Below are 10,709 nucleotides of genomic sequence, written 5' to 3' on the forward strand. Positions count from 1 at the left end.
GAAAACCCTAGGGAACACAGTTCTACTCTGCACACATGAGGTGTCCATGAGTTGGAATGGACTAGACATCAACAGGGCTTTTTCTTACAACATGATAAGGGCTTTGGATTCCCAAGCCTCCATGCTTAACACAATAAAAGTTGTTTTGTTTGTTCATGTAAAGCTCAATGGAAGTTTGGACAGAAGGCTTTCCTAGTGACTTTCTCTACATATAGGAGGACCATAGTAACTTTGGGATCAACCTTCTTCTCTGTTGTGGATCCATCATATAGTGGACTCAAGGTTATCCCTGAATCGTAACATCAATGAACCAGCAGATGGAAGAAGCATGAAGGATCATACACCTGTTACTGAACTACCTTGGCTGGAAGTGGTACACATAGCTTTCACTGACATTTTTTGACAAAAATTAGTCACATGACCCTCCTATATATATAAAGGATGACCAGGAAATATCACTTCCAGCTGGGCTGTCACTTTCCACCATTAAGTAGAACATAAATCTTTAGAGATCAGGTAAATTTGTTTGGTTTGTCACAGATCACAATGGAGAGACATTGGGGTCACTTTACAAGGGTATTATTGCCAGACTCTTAAAAAGTTCTCTGACTGCTAACTGGTTTATAGATTGGGATAGGGTTGCATTGAAGGAAACAAGGAGATAAGGTGGAAAGATGTTTCAGTAGTCTTGGTAACAGATGCTGGCAACTTGAACCGGGTGATGGAAGCACAAGAAGAGATGTGGTTGAATTGGGATTGATTTTGAATATAATGTCAGTAACATTTGCTCATAGCTAGACTAGATGAAGATGTAAGAGAAATGGTAGGGAAGGGATTTTGGTTTGAGAAACTAGTTGAGATGGGGTCTAAATGTCACCTTGCTTCTCACAGGTCATCTTCTCCATTATCCCTACCACAATTACCCTGTTTCCCACTGAAACCCAGCTGAACCACCCCAGTACTCTGGGTTCTTTTCACTCTATTCTTCTGTGTAACACTCCTCAACCTAATCTAACATTAGCTGTAATGTACTTATTTATTTTGTTTATTATTGTTCGTATTAGAATAAAACACTGTGAAGGCAGGGAGTTTATAATGGTTTGTGCACTAATTATTCTACACACATACTTGGTGCTCAGTAAAGAATTATTTGTGGAATTACTAGAGGAGTAGGCTTAGGTGAGAGAGGATGAAATTAAGAACTTTGTTTGGGGCATGTTAAACTTAAGATGCTTATTAAATATCCAAGAAATGTTGAAGAGAGTTAGATTTGCTATTTTGAAGTCCAGAAAGTAGTTTCTGGGTAGGATTTTTATTTTTAGAATTTATCAGCATATTGTTGTGGTTGTTAGTGCCTTCTAGTTGGTTCTGACTCACAGCGACCCTGAACAGGGTTTTCAAGGAGCGACTGGTGTGTTTGAACCTCCAACCTGTGGTTAGCAGCCTGATGCTTAACCTACAGCACCACACCAGGAAAGCCAGTTAGGGTGTCTGCAGAAGGAGATGTGATAAACTGGGTCCAACACTTCTGAGAGGTTGAGTAGCATGGGGACTGGAATTGTCCATTGTCACAGTATGGAGGTCACAGTGACCTTAACAAAATACCTTCTTAGAGCAGTGAGGAGGAGAAACTGATTTAAGTGGATTCAGAAAAGAAAAGGGAGGTATGGTTGTGGAGGAAATGAGTGTAGAAAGTGAATATAGAAATTACTCCACAGGAGAGCCAGAATGTAGCATAATACCTGGAAAATGCCCTATACCTGGAAAGTGATGTAGGATCAAGGGAGGCTATTTTTTATTTTATTTTATTCCATTAGGATTGACAATAGTACAGCATGCTTGTATACTGATGCAAATGATCCACTAAAGAGAGAAACTGGCAGTGCAGTAGACTGGATTATAATTGTTAAGAGAAAAGAAAATAGGTAAGGAAAAAATCTAATCCGGTACCCACGAAGGACAGGGACTAGGAAAGAGAGGGCTAATCTGGATAAAAAGACAATCATGGTTACTAATAGAACTGCAAGAGAATGAGATGACCTCTGTGAGGATTCGGAAGCTGAATCTGGTGTGTTTACCTCAGGGAGGCAGAAGCTGAATGAGGTCCTGGTTCCTGTTTTGGACCCTAGATACTGGTTGCCCACACCCAGTAATATGGCCTAGACAAGGTTTCCCTCTGCCTTGAGAAGTGCGAGCAAGAAAGGCCAGGAGAGAACACAGACAATGGAGGTTCAGAAATAGGAAGTAAACTGTTGAGTATCACACAACTAAGGAGCCCTGGTAGTGTTGTGGATTACAAACTGGGCTGCTAACCACAAGGTCAGCTGTTTAAATCTACCAGCTGCTCCACAGGAGAAAGATTTACAGCCTCGGGAACCCTATACAGGGTCATTGTGAGTTGGAACCGACTCAGTGGCACACAATCACCACTATCAAACTACTCGGGGTTGGTAGGGCAAAACCCAGGTTGGTCTGACTTAAAATCCGAATTCTTATGGAAATACACTTGCCTTTTGTCATAAGTCTCCTAAAAATGGAATGCATTCCCAAGGATAGGGTTTTTAGATCAACTTTCCCATATTTCTTACATAGGGATTGCTCTGCTGATGTAAAGATTTAAAGAGGCAGGTGTCTTAAGTGTCTAGAATCTCAGGCCAGTCTTGTAAGTGACCCCCAAGCCTGAAAGAAATGGGCTCATGTGGTTAGTTCCTCCTTCACTTTCACCTTACTTGCTCTGAGACACCTTAATGTTACGTGACAACTCATTTCACTGATGCCAGTAATAATTATACATGAAAAAAATCAATTGGCTTGAAAAATTGGGATGCTGGCCTTCATATTATTATTTTTGAATTATGTAACAGCAAGGTTAAGAGTTGCTGCATGTGAGGGAAATTGATATAGTACGTCTAGTATATGAGTTCTTAATGATCAGCTATTGGATTAAAGGAGGATATTACTTATTATTACTTGTACTTAACATTTAATTTGATTAGTGACTAAGTGCTTTTTGTATTTCTTTCAGATGTGGCCCATTTAATGTGGTTTGAAAGACTCTATGTTTGGCTTCAGTGTTTTGAAAAATATATCTTGTACCCAGCCATAATTTTGAATGCCCTCACTATTGATGCGTTTTCAATAAGCAATTACAGGAGACTCGGTACCCAGTAAGTGGATAATGATTTCTTCTCATAATGACTTGGATCACAATGTTTTCAAAACCCAGTGACTTTCTCTAAACAGATTGCAACAGAAGCTAAACGTATACCTACTAAGTATGGTCCATGTGAAACTGGATCACTGTGGTCTTGAACTCAAACTCTATAGAGCTGACTGGGGTTGCAGTGCGAATGGGGTGTAAATGAGGTTAGATCTGCTCCAAATGATGTTGTAGATAAATGGCAGGACATTTGAAAATCATCCACAGCAGCTTAGTCAGTGAGCCTTACCAAGATGGTGGGCGCACAGTGTGAACCTGGGGCTCCTGCGGTTCCTACCGGAGTGCTTGTGGTATCTCATTTAGCAGACACTCCATCATGTTTGACAGGGGGAGGGGAACCAATCACTGTCCCTGCTTCCTCTGCATTCATCACTTTGTAATTAAAAACAAAAACAGGAGCACACAGGCATACGCAGTTAAGATGCTTGTGTTTTTGTGAAGCATTAACTAACTAGCCAGTTTATTGGTTTCATCTGTTAAAATTGTATCTGAATTTATAAATAGAAAGCTACTTGATAATTTGCAGGTTTCTCCTTCTGACAAGAGGTGAATGTTTCTGGTCAAATAAAGTTGTTAGAGTAGGAGGATAAGAAAGATTCTCTTTCTCAGATTTGCTTATTAGCCACGTTTCTTAAACACCATGTGTGCACCTCAACCCTAGCAGAAAATCCCACGCATACTAATCCAGACCTGCTCTTCTTTTCAGGGGTAATGAGAGCATGTTAATTAATGTTTGTTAAATATTGAGCAAGCTAAGATAAAAGTCTTTCTAATACTCTGTTGGACTTTTGATAGGTATACAGACTTTTAATGTAAGTCGTGGTATGGCGCTGTGGGGTAAAACACTGGATCTCAAGGTTGGTTGAGCCACAAGGTCAGTGGTTCAAACTCACCAGTAGTTCATTGGAAATCCTATACAGAGTCTCTATGAGTCAGAAATGACTCAACAACAATTAAAATAACAATAGTTACTAAAGACAACTCCATAACCTTCCTGTCTACCTTCCAGTCCAGAGTTGTTTTGGCTGGGCTAGGACAAATAGTCCACACCCTTAGACAGCTGTCATTTTAGACTTCAGATCTGAGGGTGAGAACTAGTCCCACTGGGTAAAGGAAGCACGACTCCCATTAAAAGTCAGGTACAACCCTGGCTGGCCCCTTGACTACATCCTGGCACAAGGTAGATCCTCAATTTCTAAAATGAAGACATGCATTTAGAACCAGAATAGCAAAGTCAGTAGCAGGGCTGCTCCAGAGCATCAAGCTCAAGGCCTCTCCTTGTGAAACCAAGATTAGGACCTGAAACAGGGACTGCAGGTTGAGGCCAAGCTGTCTGCTATTGGCAGAGGATAGACGTGAGGGCTGGGACCCAGGTAGAGTGAAATGAACAGTTCAGAGAGAGTCAAGACACTCCAGCTCTTGTACTGGGTCTTTTCCCAGGCAATAAGTCAGAAAGGAGCACCTTACCTATGTTGTTGTTGTTGTTGTTAAGTGTCATCGAGTTGGTTCCAACTCATAATGAACCTGTATAGGGTTTCCAAGGAGTGGCTGGAGAGTTTGCACCACTGACTTGCTGTTCAAACCAACCTTGCGGTCCAGTGTTTTACCTAAAGCGTCACACTAGGACTCCCATCCTTGTATATTTCTCATTCATCTCAATTCCCAGATGAGACCATTAGAATTAATTTTCTCTGGACCGAAAACTGACACTCTCTGTCCTTGAGGCATTTGTGTCAAAATTAAAAAAAAAAAAAAATCTCAGGATTTCAGATACCCCTCCTCCTGATCATCTGCTCTCAAAAAGACTGTAAGAGGTAGTATACCAGTATTACCTTTTTAAAATTATTATGAGCTTGTTGTTGTTATTATTAAGTGCTACTGAGTCAATTCTGACTCATCATGACCCTATATAGGGTTCCCAAAGAGTGGCTGGTGAGCTTGAACTGCCAACTTTGTGATTCAAATGACCTATGGTCCAATGCTTACCCTATAGCATCACACCAGAACTCCAATATGAAGTTAGCTCAAGCCTATCTTTCTGACAACCACTATATAAACATACCTAAGAGATATTGTGGGCTTTGTGGGTTTAGTTCCAGACAACCACAATAAAGTGAGCATCATAATAATTTGAGTCAGACAAATTTTTTGCTTTCCCAGTGCACACATACAAGTTCTGCTTACACTATGCTGTAGTCTATGAAGCACACAAAAACATTGTGAAAAAGTGAAAAATATTTTTAGAATTACCAAAACATAGCAGAGACAAGAAGTGAGCACATGCTTTTGGAAAAATAGTGCCGATCGACTTACTATGTGCAGGGTTGCCACGACCTTCGATTTGTAAAATACACAACATCCTCAAAGTACAATAACGTGAAACACAATAAAACAAAGCCTGTCTGTACCAGAGAGTGGATTCTTCAAAAACAGCAATTGTTTCTTACTCACTTTTTGTACCAAATGCCTTGTAACTGATTCTGTCTCATGTCTTTGTTCACTGGTTGCTAAGCCTTATTTCTCTAATTATACAACAGTCTGTGAACCATTATCTGTAAGCATTAACTATTGCAGTGTTTTAAAAACTATAAACATCTGTCCTTAAGATCTCCCATAATTTTAATGAGTCATTGGTATTAGTATAAAATGAGAGCATTCTCTTTTAATTACGGTCACAGGAAACAAAGTATGACATTGACTCTCATCTAGATTTTGCCTGGATAACACAAAACATCACCACTCGCCCCCCTCCCGAATACCAAAATACTCTTCGTTTGGAGAAGCCTCATCATTCAGGACTCTCTAGAGAACTTTGGCTGTCCCATGGGAACTTTTGTAACCTCAGCTGTCATTTAAAACAACTGCCTCCAAAATTATGTTTTCGTACATACGCATTAGTGAAGGAAAGCAAGTTATGAAGCAGTGAAGCAGTGTTCAACCCTGCTACAGAGACACTGAAGGTTCTGTGTTGAGGTTGCAGAAAAACATGTCTCTTTTCCATGAATGTACTTACAATCAAAGTCAAGTTATTTCTCAGAAGCCAACTCCAAGCCTGACCCACCAGACCCAGGACAAACCTCCTGAATCAGAGTAGAAACAACCGGCAGCCTCAGGTCTGAAAATTTATTAAGTTTATGTTGAGGAATGGCTTAGGCTAAGTTCTCTAAAGAAGCAAAACAGTGAGAGAAAGAGAGAGAGAAAGACCTATTTCAAGGACATTACTCACATGGAGCTCTGCTAGCATAGTAGTTAAGAATCAGGCTGCAAACTGCAAGATCAGCAGTTCGAAACTACCAGCTGTTCCGCGGGAGAAAAATGAGGCTTTCTGCTCCTGTGAAAATTTACAGCCTCAGAAACCCTGTACAGGGTTGCTATGAGTCAGAAGCTACTCCATGGCACACAGCCACCACTCACATGGTTGTAGAGGCTGGCAAGTCCAAGTCTGTGGCTCAGACATCAGTCTGAAAATGTAGCTTACAGGGCTGACAAACCCATGATCAGCAACTTAGATGGCAGGCTGCTGGCTCAAGTCCAAAGTACCAGAAGTCAGATGATGAGCCAGATGTAGGCTCCAGAACTAACAAAAAGCCAGAGTTTTGCCAGAATGTCCATATATGTTAGATGCAAGTCATCCTCTGAGGAAACTCAATTGATTGATAATAGCAGATCTCGTCAGTATGTTAGATCTCATCTCGGGGAATGACTACATCATTACATAACTGTCAAACTACATCGTAATTCCAACTACTGAAGACACACAACCTTAATCATATGAACTAAGAATTAAATTGCTAGTATTGGATATTTTTACTGCCAAAAAATGTCAATGTTGCACCTGATTAGTGCAAAGACTTTGAGAGCATTGTTGAAGTGTCCTAATCATAGAATGAGCTATTGATAATGACGATAAGGGTATAGGGTCCAGGATCCTTCTAGATTTAGAGAAACTGAGGCTTGGACCTAGTTGTCTACAATTAGCCTGAGAAAGAAAAACTCTATGAAGTGCAGTCATTCTCTGAGAAAAGTGTTCCCACCTCTTTTTCCACACAGTGTGGTGCTGTGGTGGAATGCGCTAGACTACAAGGTTGGATTGAACCATAAGGTCAGTGGTTCAAACTCACCAGCCGCTCCTTGGGAAAACTACACAGGGTCACTGTGTGTCAGAACTGACTCGATGATACTTAGCAACAAATCACACATTAGAATTTGGTAACTGAAAGGGAACCTGGTTAAATGTACAAAGGTGGATGCTTACTCTTTTAAACTATTGGGAGCTGTTAACATTTACCTTCCAACCTCAGGACAGATAGGTTGTTCACCATCTGGTGAGTACACATTGAACCTACTTTGTATAATAGAATGCTGATGTGGTGCTGTAGGAATAAGCACTGGACTGTCAACCAAAAGGTCAGCAATTCAAACCCACCAGCCACTCCTCAGAAACCCAATACAGGAGTACTATGAGTTAGAACTGACTTGAGGACACTAAACAGCAACATAGGGGATAATAATCGGACTTTAAGAGTCAGTCCCCAAGTTAAGTTCCTGTGAGTATTTCTTTGATGCTACCTGCGATAAACTAAAAAGACTGATGCCTTGGAAAAAACAAAGTTGGTGATTAGAATTTTAAGTGGTAAAACTCAGACCAGACAACTTCTGATACCAAGGATGACAAGTATGCTGAAAATCATTAGAGGTCAATATATATATATATTTTTTAATGGCTGCATTAGGATACTGGTTTTCTTTTTTATCTTTTCAGAATTTAAATATTCACTCTTGTCATGTTGCTGCTTCAGTAACATTCTCTGATAGCGAGGGGCCAACATCAAGCATACTCTAACATCACAGCATTTGTCTGCTGGCTCACTTGGCACCAAACTTTCCATGGAACCTCCTCATTGTAGTTGTGCTCATACCAACTACGAGCACATTAACAGGAACAAGCACATAATGGGAAGCAAAGCATCTGCAGTGACAAAGAGTATGTGCTTTGGGCCACTCAGAACAAAATTTCCATACTAGTTGCCTCCCTATGGGATTTGGACAAGTTGTTTCAACTCTGTGGGGCTTAATTTCCTTCACCACAAGATATCATTTTGGCTCTTTGTGCCTCTAAAGTACTTAAGTAACAGAACATTTTCAAGAAATGTTAGCTTTTGTAGCTCACCTTGTGTTTTGTTCCTGCTCATTGATTGTTCCTTTTCTCCCCTTTTCACAGTTGGGACATTTTTCTGATGATCATTGCTGGCATGAAGCTCCTGAGGACCTCATTCTGTAATCCTGTCCATCAGTTTGTCACCTTAAGCTTCACTGTCATCTTTTTCCACTTTGACTACAAAGATATTTCAGAGAGTTTCCTACTGGATTTCTTCATGGTGTCTATTTTATTCAGCAAGGTAAGTGTGGTAGCTGTTCTTTTCTTTTAAAACTCCAAAGGTGTACTTCTCAAGTATTTTCATAATTCAATGTGTTTTCTTTTTAGTTACACAATTAATTAAATCAAATTGAATGATACTGAGTTACCAAAAATATTCACCAAACCATCTATCCCTTTCCCAGCATTCCCTATTTCTCTGCTGGGATCAAAAATTAATTAAAATGGCCGCACAGAACTTAGACACCATATTTGTAGTTGTGAGGTTTATTAGGGAAGTTCACAGGTTATGATTCAGGGTCAGAAATGTTCAAGGCATAGTTAGTCATACAGCCTCTCCTCAGCTGTGGCCCTAGGCAGGCCTTTCTCTGCCTGGGCAACAAGCTCTTTTTGGGCTGCTAATAAATGCTCCTGATTCCTGATGTGGCACTTGTAGAATCAGCACTGTACTGTGAACCACAAGGTCTGCAGTTCAAACCCACCAGCTGCTCCTCAGAAACTCTGTACAAAGTTTCTTGAGTTGGACCTCACTGGAAGGCACTTAACATAACAATAAGTGCTCAAAGGCTCTGAGCTTAGCCATGTGGGTCAACAAACCTAACTCCCCTAATTAAGAACCTGGAGGCACCCCATTCTGCAAGCAAGCCTCCTGCCCAAAGTCACTTAGCATTACTTGTCCCTTGGGCTAGAAAGCCCACCATTCTGTCTGGTGCTCAAATTCTGGTTTCTGCTGCTGCTTCTCCTCTACTACTTCTCCAGTGCCCCTGCTTTGTGTCCTTGGGTTGAGGAGTTTTAATGCACAGAAATCTCAGATTCCAAAGGGCAACTAGGCTCTTCCTTGGTGGTGGTGGTTATGTGTCGTGGAGTCGGTTCCAATTCATAGCGACCCTGTACAAGCTTTCCGAGGCTGTAAATCTTTACGGGAACAGAAAGCCTCATCTTTCTCCCGCGAAACAGCTGGTAGTTTCAAACTGCTGACCTTGCGGTTCGCAGCCCGATTCATAACTACTATTCTACCAGAGCTCGTTAGGCTCTTCTTTAATGTTGTGAAATACCCGCTTCCTGCTTCTGAGATGGCTCATTTTTTACATGTTAGAGTTCCAGGTTTTTGAAATCACAATTAACACAGCTAACCACTCACAGCTGAATCATATAATCCTGTCAACACCTTCTCCCACCTTATTTTACCCAGACATATCAGGGCAAAAATGTTTGGTGGGAGTGTATAAAGACATTAAATGATTCACAGCATGGTACCTTCTTACTTACCATTTAGGAAAATTCCCTGTGGAGTTTAATATGTAAACATTTATTTGCTAAAATCACTAGTATAAATGAATTAACTATGTTTGAAGTTTAGATCTTTGTCTCTGTTACTTGTCTCATTATAGAACTTCCCTAGATTTTTAAAAAATTCTTAAATTCAATTAAAGATTAGGAACCAAACTAACTTTTTGATTTTTACTCTCATTTAGCTAGTGTTTAAGTTTTGGGAGTAAAGTTTGAGATCTGATATCTAATAGCAATGCCTCATGAAGTATTTTCATTCCTTTCTTCTTGTTGTTAGGCGTCACCAAGTCAGGTTTGTCTCATAGCAACACTATGTACAAAAAAGGAAACACTCCAGTCCTGCATCATCCTCACAAACATTGTTTGTTTGAATCCATTGTGGCATCCACTGCCAGTCCATCTTGTTGGAGGTCTTCCTTGCTGGCCCATCACCAAACAAGCTATCCTTCCCCACAGACTGGCCAATGTACTTGAAACAAAATTTCACCTCTCTGATGACTTGTCCAAAGTACTTGAGACAAAGATAGAAGCACTATCTTTGCTTCTAAGGAGATTTCAGCTGTACTTCCTCCAAGAAAGATTTGTTCATTCATTCATGGTATATTTAATATCCATAACCTGTGCCTTAATTCAAATACATCGATTTTTCAGTGTTCATTGTCCAACTTTCTCATGAATATGAGATTCTTGAGTTAGCTGCACCTTAGTCTTCAATGTAACATCTTTACTTTTTAGCATTTAAAAGAGATCTTTTGCAGCAGATTTGCTCAGTGCAATACTTTACAGGAAGGATCAGTCACCCGAGAAGGATATTATGTTTGG

At 40.3% G+C, this 10,709-nt stretch overlaps 1 protein-coding gene across 1 annotated transcript in view; it reads left to right on the plus strand.

The window, feature by feature from the left end:
- The window catches only part of PCNXL2 (pecanex-like 2 (Drosophila)), a 491,139-nt gene that overhangs the window by 284,765 nt on the left and 195,665 nt on the right, over positions 1 to 10,709 (plus strand). The window contains exons 20-21 of the mRNA XM_006870571.1: positions 3,026 to 3,167; positions 8,442 to 8,619. Of these exons, the coding sequence (XP_006870633.1) occupies positions 3,026 to 3,167; positions 8,442 to 8,619 (320 nt within the window). The remainder of the gene's footprint in view (positions 1 to 3,025; positions 3,168 to 8,441; positions 8,620 to 10,709) is intronic.

Source organism: Chrysochloris asiatica, unplaced genomic scaffold (genome assembly GCF_000296735.1).
Source record: "Chrysochloris asiatica unplaced genomic scaffold, ChrAsi1.0 scaffold00144, whole genome shotgun sequence".
Lineage (NCBI taxonomy): Eukaryota > Metazoa > Chordata > Mammalia > Afrosoricida > Chrysochloridae > Chrysochloris > Chrysochloris asiatica.